The 20,514-nt window shown below is 34.2% G+C and overlaps 1 protein-coding gene across 2 annotated transcripts in view; it reads left to right on the forward strand.

Moving 5' to 3' along the window:
* The window catches only part of PIK3CA (phosphatidylinositol-4,5-bisphosphate 3-kinase catalytic subunit alpha), an 87,765-nt gene that overhangs the window by 61,498 nt on the left and 5,753 nt on the right, over positions 1 to 20,514 (forward strand). For both annotated transcript variants that reach the window (XM_058730555.1, XM_058730556.1), the window contains exons 7-20: positions 1,603 to 1,708; positions 2,222 to 2,374; positions 2,461 to 2,595; positions 7,276 to 7,400; positions 8,509 to 8,590; positions 8,919 to 9,083; positions 9,306 to 9,409; positions 11,171 to 11,342; positions 13,971 to 14,077; positions 14,805 to 14,926; positions 15,755 to 15,833; positions 19,299 to 19,469; positions 20,043 to 20,160; positions 20,268 to 20,419. In XM_058730555.1, coding sequence (XP_058586538.1) covers positions 1,603 to 1,708; positions 2,222 to 2,374; positions 2,461 to 2,595; positions 7,276 to 7,400; positions 8,509 to 8,590; positions 8,919 to 9,083; positions 9,306 to 9,409; positions 11,171 to 11,342; positions 13,971 to 14,077; positions 14,805 to 14,926; positions 15,755 to 15,833; positions 19,299 to 19,469; positions 20,043 to 20,160; positions 20,268 to 20,419 — 1,791 coding nt within the window. The remainder of the gene's footprint in view (positions 1 to 1,602; positions 1,709 to 2,221; positions 2,375 to 2,460; positions 2,596 to 7,275; positions 7,401 to 8,508; positions 8,591 to 8,918; positions 9,084 to 9,305; positions 9,410 to 11,170; positions 11,343 to 13,970; positions 14,078 to 14,804; positions 14,927 to 15,754; positions 15,834 to 19,298; positions 19,470 to 20,042; positions 20,161 to 20,267; positions 20,420 to 20,514) is intronic.

A 20,514-nucleotide genomic window follows, 5' to 3' on the forward strand; every position in this document is an offset into this window, starting at 1 on the left:
ATGTAAGCTTTCTCTGCATCAAAAGACCGTATTTTTTTCATCTTTGCCCATAAATAGCACTTATTTTATTGATAAAGTTTATACCCTAGTTTGGCTAATTAAAAATAGAATTTTTGTGTCATTTTATTGTCTTGTTTTACTTATAATAAAAAATTGAGTTATGAAAAAGCCTATTGAAAAATTTTCTTGGTTAATATTTAGCACTTGAGCGTTTACCATGGACCAGTTACTATTCTGATCACTTTATTTGTGTTATCTGACTGAGCCAGTCATGCGCCCCTTCACTTGTGTTATCTCATTGGATTTTCACAACAACCTTATAGAGTAAATACTGTTATTAGTCTCATTCCACAGATGAGAAAACAGACAAAAGCAATTAATAAAATAGTAGAAACAAGATTCTACTCAACTTAGTCTGACTTCTGAGTTTATAACTGGTAGCTGTTGCTATAATGTTTCGTAGCTATTGCTATATTGTTTCAAAACAAAACAATATGTTATACTTGGCTCTTTACAAATATGTCCAACAAAATAGACATAATTTCACATGTAATATCCAGTAAATTGAAAGGAGTTTATCATAAATATTTGAGTAATTTTTTATCATCACTTTCTATAGCAACTTTTAATTCTTTCCTTATTATGAATGTTAAGTATTACCTCTCGTGAAGGAGTTATGTTCAACTTCAAATACTTCTGCTTACATGTCCTTCATTTTATTAACATGCTGTCTTATTTAATGGGTTCTTCCGAGTAACACTACACCATATATAAGAGTAAATATGATTGTAATCATAATAGGAAATCTCACGCTTCTTGTTTAGTTTCTGTGTGCCTTTTCTATAAGCTGGTTTGTTTTTAATTATTTTTTTTTTTTTACTAAAGTGTAGCACAAATGCATGCAAATATATAAATCTAATTGTATATTTCATTGACTTTTCACAAAGTTAATACCCATTTAACCACCATGCTGGTGAAGACATAGAACATTTACCAGAAATATGACATTGCCCCTTCCCACTAACCTTCTCACCTCCCTGGACAACCACTATCCTGACTTCTAACATTGTTTGTTCATTTGAACTGTTTTTGAATTGTATCTAAATGTATTCAAGGCATCAATTTTCTTCTGTGTCTAGCTTCTTTCACTCATGTTTGTAAGATTTCATCCATATTGTAAGTAACATGTTTATTTCCATTGCTGTATAGTATACCATTATGTGACTCTCCTGCAATTTATTCCACTTTTGGACATTTGGACGGTTTGTATTTGGGGGATATTTGCAAATACTCAAATACTCATCACTCCACAGTATATGAGATTTCCTGATTTCCTGTTACTACACATCCTTACCACATCCTTACCTTAGTGATATCTCCATGGTGTTTTATTTTGCATTTTCTGCATGGTAAATAATATTGACTACTTTCTTATGTTTATTGGCCGTTTGGATATGACCTTGTGAAGGATGCCTGTTCCAGTTGATCTCCAGCCTGCTTTTCATTTGATTTCTCTTTCTTGATGATTTGTAGGAGTCATTTATATACTCTGGATGAAGCCTTTTTATGGTAAATTATTTTTTCCTTTAACATTTTACATAGGTGGAATGAATGGCTAAATTACGATATATACATTCCTGATCTTCCTCGTGCTGCTCGACTTTGCCTTTCCATTTGTTCTGTTAAAGGCCGAAAGGGTGCTAAAGAGGTAAAGTATTTCAGAAAGAATAATTATATTTACTTCTAGAAGCTCCTAATTATAACTGCTGATTTGAATTTTTATCAAGAAATGTATTTTTCGTCATTTAAAAATTGATCAAATATTTTAAAATTTTTAATAAATGAATGTGTCTAAGAGTAAGTACCTTTGGAGAACTTCCCGAATTTATTTATGATGAGTGAGTATTTCCTGAGTTCACACTGATACAATTTTTTAAACATGCAAAGTGACTGCACACAAATACCTGTTAAATGACAACATGTTAATGTCTTCCTGGCTTGCTTTGGTTCATGTTACTTACTCATAAGTAAGGAAAAATACGTGTAATTTCAAATGGGGAAACAGAGAGTGCTTATACTTTCAAAAAAATTAATATGGCTTATTATAGATATCATTGTAATGATTAGTTATTGAATTCTTCCTGGGAAAGAAAAGTGTTTTGAAATGCATTTTATAATTTAATCCACAGAGTAGTGAATACTTTTCTCTGTGTTTTTTAAGGAACACTGTCCACTGGCCTGGGGAAATATAAACTTGTTTGATTACACAGATACTCTAGTATCTGGAAAAATGGCTTTGAATCTTTGGCCAGTACCTCATGGATTAGAAGATTTGCTGAACCCTATTGGTGTTACTGGGTCAAATCCAAATAAAGTAAGCTTTTTATTATCATACGTTAGAATTTTTCTTTCATTACAGTCAAGCGTAATATATATGATAACTTTTATTCCATCTCTTAGGAAACCCCATGCTTAGAGTTGGAGTTTGACTGGTTCAGCAGTGTGGTAAAGTTCCCAGATATGTCAGTGATTGAAGAGCATGCCAACTGGTCTGTGTCTCGAGAAGCAGGATTTAGTTATTCCCATGCAGGACTGGTAAGGCAAATCACTGAGTTTTCTTAGCTCCTATGGGCTCTCAGACAGTATTGCGATATAATCCCATTCTCCATATGCTAATTCTTTTACTGCAGCTCTTCCTCTTCTTAGTTTATTGAGCCCTCCTGCTTTCACTTAATAAGTATTTATTGAATGTAAACTATATGTTTATATTTATTGTATGAAAGGTACTGAGTAATAAAGTTGTGACCTAAAGAGACCTCCATTGTGTATGCAGTCTGATGGTAAAAATAGACATCAGAGTGGTAAAATCAGAAATAAAAGATTATAAATCATGGTTAAGTGCTATGAAGGAAAAGTCAATAGTGTGCCAAGAATGACTACAGAGGGTGGGGGGGAAAAGCTAATATATATTGGATTCAAGAAAGAACTTATTTCTCTGAGATAGTAACTTTGAAGTTGAAACAAAAGTATGAGTATGTTGTTAGTAGTTGAGCTTGGAAGCAGAGGAAATAACTTTACCACATACTCCAGATTGCCTAGAGAGATTACATATAAAATGGAGTTTAAATATGGATCAAGTTGTCTCATCTTGGCCATTACTTTGGAACCACCATATACCTGGGTTCAAGAACCACTAACTCTACTATATCTCAAGGGCAAAGGTGTCAGTGCTGGGAGAAAAGGTTATTTTTACTCTTTGTTGTCTCTTTCCCTAGTTCCAAATTTATCACTTTTTCTTTGGCCTGGTTTTACATTAAGATAGACCAATCAATGAATATGGGGTCAAGAGGTCCTGAAATATGCCTACCTGAATAACGGCAATACCCAGGGCCAGCTAGAATCCTGCAATGAGGAACTTTATTAGTTTACAGCTATGTTCTCAGTAAGGAGTTTACAAATCCCTTTTGTAAACTGATTAATAATAATCATAACTGGGGTGCCTGGGTGGCTCAGTCGGTTAAGCATCTGACTTCAGCTTAGGTCATGATCTCACAGTTCGTGGGTTCAAGCCCCGCATCAGGCTCTGTGCTGACAGCTCGGAACCTGGCCTGCTTTGGATTCTGTGTCCCCTTCTCTCTCTGCCCCTCGCTCACTCGCTCTCTGTCTCTCTCATAAATAAATAAACATTAAAAAAAGAATCATAATCATAACCTTGCTGCCTGTATACTTTCAGACACATGTAGCAGGTGTTTTGGTAAGTACAAATTAATTTAAAATCATCACTGAATTCTATCAGATACTAAAAGTACAATTAACTTTTTTCACATTAAAAAGGAATTAATTTTCTTGGGGCACTTGGGTGGCTCAATCCATTAAGTGTCTAGCTCTTGATTTCAGCTCAGGTCATGAGCTCACAGTTAGTGGGATTGAGCCCTGTGTCAGGCTTCATGGTGAGAGTGCAGATCCTGCTTGGGATTCTCTCTTTTCCCTGTCTCTCTGCCCCTCCCCTGCTTGTGCTGTCTCTCTCAGAATACATAAACTGTTTTTTAGAAAAGGAATTCTTTTTCTTGAAAAATGTAGCTACTATTTTGTCAGTTTAATTTCTTGTTGATAATTGCTGACATTTGTCAAGTGTTTACTGTGTACCAAAAGTCATACCAATCACTTTTTCACATTTTACCTCATTTAACCTCAAAAGCAGTCTCTATGAGGGTAGGTACTATTATAATCCCTGTTTTACCAGTAAGGAAACAGGCTTAAGTTTAACTTCTCCAATGTCACTGTTTAATAAGTATTGAGCCTCTCACTCTTAACTCTTCTGCTATAACTGAACAGGAACTCCTTAATTTTGAAATTGGGATTGAAATATTGATGAGCATTCATTCCCATAAAATGTCCATAGTCCTGTCCGATTAGGTATACCTATAAACCATTTGAATTATCAGAGTCAAGTTCACTTTAAAACTCATTGATTTCCTATTTTATTCATACATTCATCACTGAATTCAGTTTACCATCAGAGTCTGTTGTGCCAATTAGCTTTTGACATTTTGTTTGTTTTTTTTTTTGAGCAGTTCTAACTCTTTGTAAGGATTAATATTTTATTACTCTTTTCTTTCTGGGAAGAATTTTTTCTTTAAAGGAAAAAGAAAAATTTTTTATTTTTATTATAGAATAAAACTGGGTCAGTTTTTCAGTTACCATTGGGTCTGTTGAAAACTTTTATAAATCTAGGATACAAATGATACCCCAAAGGTCCTGGGAGGTAGAGGGGACAAATTCACCCCAGTTGAGAACCACTACTCCAGTCTCTAATGATGACAGTAAATTGATCATATAGGTTAAACATCAGGTAACAATATCTTAGATGAATTTTCTCAAACTCAAGAAATGGTGAGTGAACAACATATTTCCAAGAACAAAAAGGAAATGTGATATTCACACTCAGTCATTCAACAGGAATAACCTCATCACACAATATTTTTTTTACAAGAACCTGGACCATGCCTTATCCTTCTTCCAGTTTTAATGATGCTGTACACTAAAATTTACCTGATACACTTTTTAAGTGAAGAAACATCACAGACAAGTGTGTATACAAAGATGATTGAAGGAAAAAGGTGACGTAGAAATTTTTTAATTTCTTGGATTACTGTCCGAGTTTTCAAAAGTAATACATTTTGACAATTCAAGTACAAGAAGAAAAACCAGAAGTAATGATAAGCTAGAACTTATTGCTATCTATTTGAAATTAGGAATCAGTATATACTGATAAATTATGTTCCAGGCTTTTGCATGACCGTTGATGAGCAAGGAGTTAGTGGCTTTCAAAATATGTTGCCCATTTTGGATTATGAATTTAGTTTTACTGTGTTTAAATTCTTTTTTTTAATGTTTTATTTTTGTTTATTAATGGTTTTTAATGTTTTATTTTTGAGTGAGAGAGAGAGTGAGAGAGACAGTGTGAGTGCAGGAGGGGCAGAGAGAGAGGGAGACATAGAATCCGAAGCAGGCTTCAGGCTCTGAGCTGTCAACATAGGTAGAGCCCGTTGCATGGCTTAAGCCCATGAGTCCACTTGTGAGATCATGACCAGAGCCGTAGTTGGACGCTCAACCAACTGAGCCACCCAGGCTCCCCTACTGTGTTTAAATTCTTAATAAGATGTCTAATAAAATTGTTTTCACAATTGTTTTTCACAAAGCTTTTTCACAGTTGTTTATTCTGTAAGTTATTTTGAATTAAAAGTAAAAGCAGATAAAAATAAGCAAATAATATTGAGTCCATTGGACCAAGATGATAAATGATAATGACAAATGACAATGACAACTTTTCCTGGTGAATTGAGGGTTAAGTATTTATTATCTCTTACCTGGAGTATTATAATAGCCTAAATGGTCTTACTCAGTCCACAGAGCAGCCAAAATAACCTTTATGAAACAAATCAAATCATGAGATTCATCCTTTAAATAGCTTTCACTAAAAAAAAAAAAAAAAATCCAGACATTTCATCCTGATTTGCAAGTTTTACATGCTCTGAACAGACCTCCTGTCTCTCCTCCCCCTCATCTACTAGGCTTCAGGCTTACAGATCTTCCTGCCAAACTCCTCTCCTTGGGTCACTTTCACTGTTTCCTCCATCTGCAGTTGTCTTTTCCTTCATCTAAGTGTGGATGGTTCTTTCTTGTCATTTGGATCACAAACTAAATATTCCCTTCTCAGAGGCCATTTCCAAACACCCAGTGTGACATGGGCACTCAGTCATTCTCCGTTACATCACCCAGAGTATATCAACTCTTGAATATTTTTCTTATTTGTTCATTGAATTTTTTCACTATAATGGACGCCCTGTTAGTGCAGGTTCTTTTATTATTTAAGACCCCAGCAGGAAGAACAAAACAAGGCACAGAGTACATGTTTTAATATTTGTTGATGGACATGTGCCAATGATATTTCTGTGAACTATTATATAAAAACAGTATTTAAATGTTAGTATAATGTTAACAAATGTTAATAAAAACCAAGTAGCATGGATGCCTGCTTTCATTTTTAGCCATTGGGGATATGTGTAACCCATTCGAAGGAATGTATATATGTTTTCATAATAAATTAATATAAATTCAGAATTATTCATTATGCAGTTAATATATCTGTATTTAAAGGAAATAAACACATTACTTGGAATCTTGGAATTATACTAAAAGTTATAGTGTTTTCATTTTAGTTTCTGAACATTTAACGTTCAGTGTTTTAATAGGGGTTTTTCTCTTCCTTTTTCTCTTATTTTTACCTTTTAAATTTGAAAGCCTTGCAGTGATTATAAGGATATACTCAAGCAAAGATTAGGAATAAAATAAATTCTTAGGAAAGAATTTACATTTTTATTTTATTATTTTACTATTGTTTATTTCCATTCCAGAAACATGAGCAGATTAGTTAATAGAATACTAGGAAGGGGCCTCACCAGTAAGACAAATTATTTACTGCTACCCCCTAGTATCCCAGTCTGGGCTTATCCTTGACTAATTTAGCAGTTGCTGTTCTGTGGTTGGTGGTAATGTTAACTTAGTAAGATACTGGATTTGTTCCACAAATACTGCCTTAAGTCTATTCTTTCCTGTCCCTGAAAATAAAGTCTTGTGATGAGAATAAACTGTTTCACAACAGTTAATAAGCAATGTAAAGTTATTGGCACTTTTCTTTTTTTGTAGATAACTCATGAATCCAGGGGAAAATATGGCAAAGAAAATCATATAAGATATTACTTTATTTTACAGAGTAACAGACTAGCTAGAGACAACGAATTAAGAGAAAATGATAAAGAACAGCTCCGAGCAATTTGTACCCGAGATCCTCTATCTGAAATCACTGAACAAGAGAAAGATTTTCTGTGGAGCCACAGGTAAATGTTAAAATGGAGATTCCCTGTTTCTTCTATTAAGGAGAAAGAACTGATTTTGGCTTATCTTACAGATTCTGTCATACCTGTTAAAGTACATAAAGCATAATTTACATAACTTTTTTATTATAAACATTATTCTTTTTAAAGCTGTGGATGAGGATCAGTATTTCTAGCAACCCACGCTCCTTTGGTACTGACCTTGAATCTTAAACCCTTGAAGCCTTTTTTAAAATTCTAAATCCCTAATAGCACTTTTTTAGGATTTGGTTTTTGGAGCTTTTTTTAATGAAATTCAAGATCCAAAAAAAAAAACTAGTAGTTTTAGATCAATTTAGTTGTGATTTAGCTGGTCTAGATATTTCCATTTTAAGGCGTTCCTTCCATTTTTTTTTCTTATACCTCCTCAAAGTAATAGTGCAGTGCTTTATTTTCACTTATGAAGAAATTATCCCACTACTTGGAAAGTATACAGTGATTTATTTAAATAAAGCAGTTGCAGTGCATTTCTGCAGAAATTTTGTCCAGCAACTTAACAGTAGAACTGGTGACTCTTTGCATGGTTTCTGTTGCATAAGTAGGTAAATTAAAAGAGCTATATAAAGAGTGTTATGAGGGGCGCCTGGGTGGCTCAGTCGGTTGAGCGTCCGACTTCAGCTCAGGTCACGATCTCGCAGTCCGTGAGTTCGAGCCCCGCGTCAGGCTCTGGGCTGATGGCTCAGAGCCTGGAGCCTGCTTCCGATTCTGTGTCTCCCTCTCTCTCTGCCCCTCCCCCGTTCATGCTCTGTCTCTCTCTGTCTCAAAAATAAATAAATGTTAAAAAAAAAAGTGTTATGAAATAAAATCATAATTTTTTCTAAGTATTTGTCTGCCATTTGGATTTTTCTTTTGTCTTCCTTGCCATTATAACTATGTCTAAGGATACATGTACATATATATGCAACTATAGTGTTAAACACTGATTTCTTTTGATTTTAAGGAAGGCTAGTAATGGTGAGTTTTAAAAGTGTTTGGAACTTCTTAAAGATTACATAGTTGAAGATTTAGATATGTAGGCCTTTTGAATAACATGCAGAAATGTTTTTTGTTTTGTTTTGTCTTTTCCACACAGACACTATTGTGTAACTATCCCTGAAATTCTACCCAAACTGCTTCTGTCTGTTAAATGGAATTCTAGAGATGAAGTAGCTCAGGTAAATGCATGTTGGAGATTACGGAATAACTGTTGTATAAAATTGGTATGTTGTTCAAATCGTTTTCTCTCAGAAAGTCTGCATAAATGTAAGAGGTGAAATAGACTATGTTTTATATTAATAATGGTAATATGGTGGAGAAAAATACCATTCAAACTGCGTCTACTGATAAAATTAATTAGAATTAAACATTTTAAGCACTGAATTCATAAGAAGAGCTCTTATCTAAACCAATTTTAAAATAAGAAATTAAGACAGTGTCTTAACAGCATTCACTCACAACTATCCTATGCTTTTTAAATACGATTTATTGTCTTTCTTATAACAGATGTACTGCTTAGTAAAAGATTGGCCTCCAATCAAACCTGAACAGGCAATGGAGCTTCTGGATTGTAATTACCCAGATCCTATGGTTCGAGGTTTTGCTGTTCGATGCTTGGAAAAATACTTAACAGATGACAAGCTTTCTCAGTACTTAATTCAGCTAGTACAGGTAAAATAATGTAAAATAGAAAAATAGTGTTTTATTCTAAATCTGTGCAACTTTACCCAAACCGTGGATCTTTATCTACCCTGGTTTTATGCTTTTTTAAAAATCAGTTTTATTATCATTAGTGACTACTTGCTTTCTAAAAAATTCTCTGTAAATCTAACCATGCAAAAACTGACCCTGATTAACGCAAAGTTGTTTTTATGTTTGTGTTTAATCACATAGGTCCTAAAATATGAACAGTATTTGGATAACCTGCTTGTGAGATTTTTACTCAAGAAAGCATTGACTAATCAAAGGATTGGGCACTTTTTCTTTTGGCATTTAAAGTAAGTCACGCTATTTTCCCATTAAATTCTTAGGTATATATTACTTGCTTTCTTAATAGATCTATAAATATTCGTTACTTATATACTGTTGTTTTGTTTGTCTGGAAGACTATTCCATAATGAAAGTATATTTGTAAGTTTCCCCTCAGATTTTTTTCATTTAAAAAAAAATTTTTTTTTTAATGTTTATTTATTTTTGAGACAGAGAGAGACAGAGCATGAACGGGAGGGGCAGAGAGAGAGGAAGGCACAGAATCCAAAGCAGGCTCCAGGCTCTGAGCTGTCAGCACAGAGCCCGACGCAGGGCTCGAATTCACGAACCGTGAGATCACGACCTGAGCTGAAGTCAGACATTCAACCGACTGAGCCACCCAGGCGCCCCTCCCCTCAAATTTTTAAGCAATAAAATTCAAACTGAATTTTATACAGAAATTAGAGCTGAAATATTTTTAAAGACTTATATTTTTCTTTGAGCAAAACAAAATTTGCTAGATTAATATTGTTTAATATTGCAGTTGGTTTCATTGTATGTGTGGATTAAAATACCCAAAATTAAACAAAAGCTCCTACCTCAGAATTCAGAATAATAATACAAAAATCCCAAGTTTCTTACTAGAAAACAAGCAAACAAGCTAATTAAGAGTAAAAAGTATTTTGTAGAATATGATCTAATACTCAGTGTCATCACAAGTCATACACTGTTTTCTAAATTTAGAAAGATTTAAAATTAACTTGATATCTTTATAATTAACTTGATTTTTTTAATGTTAAAATGAATCAAAGGTGGAATCTTGAAGCTAGGTCTAAAATAACTTAAATTCAAAGACAGTATAGAAAAGGTGCATGTATGCCAGAAGAGTTAAATAGTACTCACTGAGCTCTTCACTCCCTCCCTATTCGTTTTATTACTTTTGTGCCTAATTTCCTTTTTTCCATGTTTATATTTTTTTTAAGTTTTTATTTAAATTCCAGTTAACATGCAGTGTGTATTAGTTTCAGGTATACAATATGTACAATGTGGTGATTAAGCACTTCCATACAATACCCAGTGCTCATCACAGCCAGTGCTCTCCTTAATCCCCATGCATCTAACCCATCCCCCCCCCACCCCCACTCACCTCCTCTCTGGTAGCCATCAGTGCTATATAGTTAATAGATTTTTGTGCTGACATTAGTAAATGAAAAGTAGTTGAAATAGGCCTAAAATCTAGTTTATTAAATTTACAATTCCAGGAATGATCTTAAACTCTTGATTATTTTTGCTTACAAGTGATAGGTTTTGAATCACTTTATTGTTAGTATGATTATAACATTTATTGGATTTCAGAAATGGGTTTTCTTATTTTCTTAAAAGCGATTATATACGTATACTCATTTAAGACCACATAGGGGCACCTGGGTGGCTCAGTCGGTTAAGCATCTGATTTTGGCTCAGGCCATGATCTTGCAGTTTGTGGGTTCGAGCCCCACATCAGGCTCTGTGCTGACAGCTCAGAGCCTAGAGCCTGCTTCAGGTTCTGTGTCTCCCTCTGTCTCTGCCCCTCCCCCACTTGCACATGTGTGTGTGTGCGTATGTGTGTGTGCACGCACGCACTCTCTCTCAAAAATATTAATTTTTTTAACAGTAAACATTAAAAAATTTTTAAAGGACCATGTATATATATAATGTGTGTGCACATCTGTGTACGTGCGTGTGTGTGTGTGTGTATGGGTTTCTTTCTTTTTTTTTTTTTTTTTTTTAATCTTACACTGTTCTTTTAGATCTGAGATGCACAATAAAACAGTTAGTCAGAGGTTTGGCCTGCTTTTGGAGTCGTATTGTCGTGCATGTGGGATGTATTTGAAGCACCTAAATAGGCAAGTTGAAGCTATGGAAAAACTCATTAACTTAACTGACATTCTCAAACAAGAAAAGAAGGATGAAACACAAAAGGTATGTGACTCTTTAGATTGTTTTTGAGACCCTTCATTGCAGTGGGGCAAGGTAATTTGAGAGTCCGATGTAGATGCAGATTGTGAACATTAGAATCAAGCATATCAGGATTTGGATCCATGTTCCACCGCCTCTCAGCTGTGTAATGTTAGACACGTTATTTAGTGTTTGAGATCCATTTTCCTCATTTATAAATCGTACTGATACTTTCTTCGTAGTGTAGTTGTGAGCATTAAATTACATGACAAATGCTGAAGCACATATCACAGTCCCCAGAACACAAAAGGTACTCAATAAATGTACTCTGTTCTTTCCCTTCCTTCTCTTTTATATCACCATAACTTGTAAAATGATTTTTTTCGTAATTTTCGTCATTTATTAGCTTTTAGTAATGACCTTGAAAATAAGTGTCAAGTGAAAATAATAGAAATTAATTTGTATGTTTCTAAGTTTAAAATGGACTCTTAGGTGGGGCACCTGGGTGGCTCAGTTGGTTGAGCATCCAGCTCCGGCTCAGGTCATGATCTCACAGTTTCTGGGTCAAGCCTGGCATCAGGCTCTGTGTTGACAGCTCAGAGCCTGGAGACTGCTTCAGATTCCGTTTCTCCCTCTCTGCCTTCCCCTCTTCTGCTTGCACTCTGTCTCTCTCTCTCTCTCTCTCTCTCTCTCTCTCTCTCTCTGCCCCTCCCCTGTTCACATGCACTCTCTCTTTCTGTAAAATACAAAATACAATAAATACAATAAAATGGACTCTTAGTCACCCAGTGAGCATTATCACACACTCGTCATCGGCAGTCTAGCTTAGTGTAACTGAGGAATATGAAATGTAAAGATTTCTCATGACCTTTCCTCTCTATCCTTTATTCAATCTACCACATCCTATAGTAAAAGTGAGATCATTCCTCATCTCTAATGAAATGGAAAAAAAAAAAAAAAATCCCCATATATTGATGAGTTCCCAAGCACAAGAATATAAATTAGCACTACTGAATGAATTTTTCCAATACCTTAATATTGCATGAAAAAAATTAAAAGACAGTTACTGTATTAATCTAAATGTCATAGAGCCTGTGACTGAATTGACTTTATTGAACTTGTGAAATGTAAGTTCAAATAAAGGTTATTAGAAAATAATTGTACTGTTTCTGATTCTGGGAATCATGAACAAGGGTAGACTAGTCTGCTTTGAAAGAATAAAACTTATTATATTTATATTGTAACTGATTGAAGAAAAAAGAAACTAGATATTAAATTTGTAAATATAAGGGTTTCTTTAAAGCTAGATTTTTCACAGCCTAATATCACAGATTGGCTCTGATACAGTGGATTAATTAGGAACGTGAAAGTCATTACATTAGTATTGGCTTAAATGGGATTGTGACAGGAAACTAAGAATGCTGTAGGTACAAAAGTGTTTCTTTGGTGTCATGTTGTAGCATAACCATGGTAAAGCATAGGAAGCAGTGTGCTAACATTACGGTTGATAATGGTAGAAAAAGAAATGCCTTTACATGAGCAAGAGTTGCCCTCGTCAGTGATAACTACATTTTCTAGCTACTCACTTACCCATAGTGAGAAAGAAAAAGAAAAAAAAAAAAAAAAAAGCTTTGTTACTAAAATTACAGCACGAAAATTATTTATTGTTAATTCCTTAGCTTCTAACCTCTTTCGTCCCTCACTTACCTTTTATATTTTTGACAGATGAAGATTTTCTAAAACAAAATGGCAGTTATTACATGCTATATAGTTCAGCAGTCTGGGCTCTGGTTTCACTTGATTAGCAAGAGTGGCACCTGGGTGGCTTAGTTGGTTAAGTGTCCCAGTTCTTCATTTTGGCTCCCGTCAGGATCCCAGGGTCATGGGATTGAGCTCCATGCCAGGCTCCCGTGCTGAGTGTAGAGCCTGCTTGAGATTCTCTTTCTCTCTCCCTTAGTCCCTCTCCCCCTACTCACACTCTCTCTCAAAATAAAATAAATCTTTTTTAAAAATTGAGTAAAAAGAGATGTTTCTGCATACGTACTGAACCTGAGTATAGCGTGAGACTCAGTGTAACATGTTTTTATAAATACTTTTCGAACAGTTTCTTTTAGCTTCACTAGATGTTTTTTAACACTCAACAGAGAAATGAACATGGTGTTTTCTGCAAAGCTTAAAAGTAAAGTTACTAAGCTGACGTGATGTCTCCATAGTTTTTCCTCTGGAACAAAGATCAGCAAACTCTTTCTTGAAAGGCCAGATAGTAAATATTTTAGACTTTGTAGGCCATGCAGTCTCTGTTATAACTACTCAACTCTGCTATTTTAGTGTGAAAACAGCCAGTATCTAAATAAATTGGCACGGCTACATCCAATGCAGTTTGATTTACAAAAACCTCCATAGTTGACCAAGCCCTGCTATAGAGGCAAAACATGTCTGTGTCAGTGTGCAGAATTGTCACAGGGGAGTACATGGTGCTGCCCCTCCTGCCTCTGCCTGAGTTGTGTTGCTCTGTGCAATAGAAATCCTTCTGATCGAAATACAGGATATGGATTTACAGACTATACAGTACTGAGGTTCCAGCATATAAAAGCGATTAGCAGTTAGTGTTACCTTTTATGAAGTCTAACCATGATTGTGCTTATGTATTAGGTACAGATGAAGTTTTTAGTTGAGCAAATGCGGAGACCAGATTTCATGGATGCTCTACAGGGTTTTCTGTCTCCTCTAAATCCTGCTCATCAACTAGGAAATCTCAGGTAACGTACCTTATTGGAAGTTTTATTGATGTTTAAACAAGTACCCTGTCTGGAGAAAATGTAGAGAAAAGTTAAAGTGTCCATTATAATTAGAATGTTCAATTATATATGCTTCTCTCTCCTGTTATCCTACCCTGCAAAATAAGAGTTGTTCAATTTCCTTAAGTTCAGAACTGCATTTAGTCAGAATGAGTTTTTATTACTTTAATAATACAGTTTAAAACTTTCTCTGGCCAGAATTTCTGGTTTCATACAATACAAAAATGAAATGTAGTATCTGGGAGCACCTGGGTGGCTCAGTCAGTTAAGCGTCCAACTTCAGCTAATGAGCTCACGGCTTGTGAGTTCCAGCCCTGTATCAGGCTCTGTGCTGACAGCTCAGAGCCTGGAGCCTGCTTTGGATTCTGTGCCTCCCTCTGTCTCTGCCCCTCCCCCCCCCCCGAAATAAACATTAAAAAATAATAATAAAAAAAAGAAATGTAATATCTGTAAACCTAGTGGTATGTCCCTATATTTGTTGAAAATTTCTGTTATCATATAAGAAATTTTTAACCTTAATATTTATTTTTTCTTTATACTCCCCTTAGAAATGAATTCATAAATGGAAGTGAGAAGGTTTTAAGTTTTTATAACACTTCAAAAACTATACTGTGTATTTTAAAATAAATTTGAGGGTGAAAGAATAAAAAATGTAAGGTACCTGGTAAAGTTTTTAACTATTTTAAAGGCTTGAAGAGTGTCGAATTATGTCCTCTGCAAAAAGGCCACTGTGGTTGAATTGGGAGAACCCAGACATCATGTCAGAGTTACTCTTTCAGAACAATGAGATCATCTTTAAAAATGGGGATGGTAAGGAAGAGTATTAATGAACTTATGATGCATGAATTTAGCTATCTTTTTATACACAGGATATTTATGAACTATGAAGACTATTGAAAGCCATTTAAGGAATATGCATGTGGTTAAAATACATAATATTAAACAGATGTCTTAACCTTTAGAACATGTATGTATGATTATTAAAAAGAAAAGAAGTACTAAATTGAGAACCAAATGGCCTGAAATAACTTTCTAACTATTTGCTTAGCTGTGTGAGTATCCATTCATTCCATAAATATTTGATGTGCTAAGCCATCAAATTGTAAAAATAAAACAGAATCCCTGCCCTCTTAAAGTTTACAGTCTAGCAGGGAGAAGAGAGATACTAAACAAATAATTACAAAAATAGAATTACACATGCTACAAAAGAAAAGTGTAGTCTACTAAGAAATATTAAAGAAGGTTCTAATGTACTTGGAAAACAGGTTGCTGGGGGAGCAATGGAAGGATTTTTGATGGGTTGCCTTTGGGGGAATGACATTTCAGCACTGAATTCTATTAGTCCCAATATGTTAATATAAACAAGTTCAAATCTAAGGATTCAGAAAAATAAGTACTTTAAATATTTTAGTCTAAAATTTTTCTGAAATACATAGTAGCTTATCCTACATTGTTATGCAGATGGGTTTATGCAGATACTTTAGACTGGGTTAAAGAATCAAAATATTGCTTCCTTATAGATCAATTTGAAAAGTAAATATAGCTGTATTTATTTTCTGTTTGAAAGCAGTGTGATAACATGACACCCAAATTTGCATTTATGGCATTAAGTGGTGGTACATATCATTTGAATTGCAGATTTACGGCAAGATATGTTAACACTGCAGATCATTCGCATTATGGAAAATATCTGGCAAAATCAAGGCCTTGATCTTCGGTAGGTAACAAGTAAGGCAACATGTATGTTAAAAGTTATCCTGAGAAAATTAGTAAATATCAGTTATAAAGCATAACGGGGCATTTATCTATAAGGAAATGTATGGAGTAGAGTAATTAATACTAGTCGATTACACAACTTTCATTTGTCTTCCTCTTCTTTGCCTTAGAATGGCTGAGAGATTCAGGTAGGTAAGAAGAGGTATCTCTAATAAGCTGGTAAGGGCTCTACAACTGTGTCTGGAGTGTTACTGTTTGGGACATGACATAGAAGATGCAAAAGCCCCCTATTTTCATTCAGAAGTTAAGAGGTTTAGAGACAATTTCTTTCATAATATAAATTTTCTAATTTTAAAACTTTATAAAGCCTCTAATCTTGAATCAGTTTGATAGCAAAATTTATGAAAAGAACTAAAAGAACTCAAAGCTTTTGCCCTTCGGAGCACCCGTGTGACACTGTCGGTTAAGCCTCCGACCCTTGGTTTTGACTCAGGTCATGATCTCACAATTTCATGAGTTCGAGCCCCGCGTCGGGCTCTGTGCTGACAGTGCGGATTCTGCTGGGGATTCTCCATCTCCCTCTCTCTCTGCCCTTCCCCAGCTCGCACTGTCTCTGTCTCTCTCGGGATAAATAAGTAAGCTTTAAAAAAAAAAAAAAAAAAAAAAAAAGAAAGGAAAAGAAAAAAGCTTTTGCCATTCTGTTGATTTCTGCCCAACTTTCTACAATTATCAGTATTATCTCTTAAATTTTCTGTCATGCTTCATCTTGTCCTGGTCATTTCTTTTCTCATAGTGTTTCCTTTTCTTTATTATCTCTTTGCAAATCTAGGGTCATTCCAGCAAAGGCCACTCTCTTTCCAAAAGAAAAATGTCTGTTTAAGTGATCATAGGAGTCAACTCTAGCTGCAGCAGCAGAGTAGATTAGGGTCTGTTTGTATGCCTCTTAAAGATGGAGGGTAGCTGCTATATAAAGATGTATCAGCGACACATAGTAGAACTCTCTTATTGCAGAAGAAAAATGGACACATCAAGTAATTTGCTAAAGTACAAAATTGAGTCATCATCTTCAAATTTTTAATTCCTGACTTAATCCCTTCTGCTTTCCAAAAACAATTAATGTTATATTAATCAAGGTTCCTCTTTTGGTATAATTTTCTATATCTGAGAGACACATGCCATTACTACCCTGTCCCCAGGGAAGTACAAAACAAAAGAGAGAATGCAGAACTAGACAGAGTAAAGAAGTTAACTGTAACTGTGGTAATTACAATATTTAATTGTGAATTAGAGACTATGCTAAAAAAGCACCTAAAGTTACGCTAGATCATTGGAAGGTAAGTTGGATCTTCAAAAAGGTTTTAAGTTTTAAAATGTTTTCTAAATTTCTTTAACTTAAGTAATTTAAGTAAACATTTTTTAAGTTTAATTATAAATAAAATATAAATTTAAGCAAAATCATAGCATTTTTATTCTTAAAAAAACTTGGATTCTCTGCTTTATTTTTTTTATAACAAGCCTTACAGGACTATATGACTCTTTAAACTATGAGCATGTTCAACAGTAATAAAATTAAAATGTAAAGAAAGAATGAGCAGGAGTACAACCTTAAGAAATCCCTGTATTTATCAGGGCAGGTAGAAGGAAAGCTTCCAGGAAAGAAATGGTCAAAGGGATAGGTCAACCAGAATTTTTAATTCGCAGAATCCAAAAGAGAGGAGAGAGTCACAAACAGTTTATAGTATCAGGTGCTTCAGGGGATGTAAGACCATAAGGACTATGAAAAAGCTCTTGGATTTGATGATTCATGGTTAACTGTAAGAAGAACTGAGTCAGTAGAGTAGTAGGTGTAGAAGTTATGCTATATGGAATTCAGAAAATGAAAATAAGTGTGGATTGTAATCTTTTAGGAACTTAAGTCGAAGAAAGATGGAAAGAATTGCCAGTAGCTTATGAGAACAACAGAGCAAGGAAAACCATACTTTTTAGTACTTACGTGCCAAATGGTATTTTTTTTCATTGTCTCTTTAATTCCTCCTCACATCTCCCTTGACTACATGTCCTTTTTAATACCATGTGATGAATGGGAGGAATCCATACAGCACTTCTGCTGTGTATCCAAGTATGATTTTATCAAGAAAAAGCATTTGTGGGTTATTAGAGTTGTAAGTTGAACTAGCTGCTTTTTTTTTTTTCATGGAACACCACTTAAAGAATAACTAATAGATAAGTTTTGGTTATTGAGACATAGGTGTTTGGCAGACATTTTCTTTCAAATGAGTTGATATGAGCCTATCCCTTCAAGGTGAACAACTGACACTATTGTCAAAGATCAAATTTGAGCTCTCAAGCAAAAATCAGAATTTTGAAAAACTTGTATGTAAGCAGAACAGCTTCCTCCAAGTAAAGATTTTACTGAGGAGATCAGTGGTGTTATTAACAATTGTGATTTTTTTAGTTGGTATGATGAAACATATCAGCATTTGAAAGATCTTCATAACTCAGTGAACTGGTATCTTCCAAGTGACCAATGCAGCATGTGATAAAGTCACATATGGGTAAAAGTTCGATTCAGAGGCAAGATAGACAAATGGATTTTAATGTAACAGAGTGTAAAGAGTTTAAGATGGTTTCATATTCCAAACTGCAACTTGAGAAACTACTTCTTATCCAGCTTTAGAGTAGTACCAAAGAAAAATATCTACAGTTATCTGAAAAAGCTATTCGAATACTCCTCTTTTTTCTACCTACATAACAGTACAAGGCCATATTTTCTTCATATGCTTCAATTAAAACATGGCATTAGATTGAGTACAGAAGGTGTACATGAGCATCCAACTCAGCACTGTGGAATGAGACATTAGATTTTTAAAATAGGGGATTGTGTCACTGTTCTTACCAAGAATTATTTTAATATAAGGTTCTTCGTTTCATTAAAAAAATATTATTTATATTACTACAGAATAGTTTATTTTTAGATTAGTTAATACTTTAATTTGTTATTTTCTCTGTTTTAATTTCTATTATCAGTAGATATAACCCACATAAATAAAAGCTCTTTAGGATCTGGGTAATTTTTAAGAGTACAAAGGAGTCCTGAGACCAAATATCTGAGAACTGCTGCCTTAAAGTATTACTTAGATGTCAGTTAAACAAATTGAAATTCACCCATATTTTTAAAGTCATAAATGTTTACGCAATTTTAATTGCCACAATAATTTTCTTAATGTTTTTCTCTTACATAATTAAATGCTTTCTCATTTGAAGGTTATAACAAATGATGGCAGATAATTTTGAGGATTTTTCTAGGAATGTTTGTCATACTTCAATAAAAGAAAATTAAAATTAAAGGAGTGAAGATGATGCATGACAAATTTGCAAAAAGAATATTCCTGTAATTAGACTATTAAAATATTTGCTATTTTAAAATGCCATCATTTAATTGCAAATGTTTTTGATCCTTTTTCAGAATGTTACCTTATGGTTGTCTGTCAATCGGTGACTGTGTGGGACTTATTGAGGTGGTGAGAAATTCTCACACTATTATGCAGATTCAATGCAAAGGTGGCCTGAAAGGCGCACTGCAGTTCAACAGCCACACGCTACACCAGTGGCTCAAAGACAAGAACAAAGGCGAAATGTGAGTTTATTATTCTTGTCTTCCTGTGTTCATCTAAGTTTTTGTTAGCTGAGGCTTTTAATGGTTGTGTACATTTCTCTGAGACCAGAGAAGACATTTGTACTTACTTGGGAAAAAACCATGCTCAACATTTGAAATGTTTGAGATTTTGTGTTTGAATGATCAGAATTGAATTGCTTATAATTTTGGTGAAATCCTATATACCCAACTTTATACATCCAGTTTTAGGTATCTAAAATGTGTTTCTCTTATTGCTTATTCTTTAAAAAAAAAAAAAAAATGATCATTGAACGTTTCAAAATATACTTCAAGGTCACTGTTGAAGTGATTAGAAAAAATGTTTTTTTCATGACATGTTCAGTATTTTTTCACTATAATAAAAATTCCACTTTAGTCAGAGGATATGTAGAAATGTACTTTCTGTCTCAAATCTTTGCACATAATTACTTCCTCTTCTTAATGTCAGTGATTGTTTTCCTTCTTCAGTAGAGACTTTGATCATCTTTTCCCAATTTGGACTGGCTTACTCTGTATTTCCACACTGCTGAAAAGGTGTTTATTTCTTCTTTGTAGATACGATGCAGCCATTGACCTGTTCACACGTTCATGTGCTGGATATTGTGTTGCCACCTTCATACTGGGAATCGGAGATCGTCACAATAGTAACATCATGGTTAAAGATGATGGACAAGTAATAGCTTTCTCTTTTTAAAATGTTTTGGCATTCTTAAATTTATTAATTCAGGATATTGTATTCTGCATTGGTCAAACTATAATATAATTATTTATTTTTGAAAGCTATTTCATATAGATTTTGGACACTTTTTGGATCATAAGAAGAAAAAATTTGGTTATAAACGGGAACGTGTGCCATTTGTTTTGACACAAGATTTCTTAATAGTGATTAGTAAAGGAGCCCAAGAATGCACAAAGACAAGAGAATTCGAAAGGTAAGTTCCAGAAATCAAAAATGCAAAGTACCGAATTCTTGCTGCTCTATCAAAAATAAGTGATATTTTTCAAGCAACTTAATGTTAACATTTTG

The sequence above is a fragment of the Neofelis nebulosa genome, chromosome 5 (assembly GCF_028018385.1).
Source record: "Neofelis nebulosa isolate mNeoNeb1 chromosome 5, mNeoNeb1.pri, whole genome shotgun sequence".
NCBI lineage: Eukaryota > Metazoa > Chordata > Mammalia > Carnivora > Felidae > Neofelis > Neofelis nebulosa.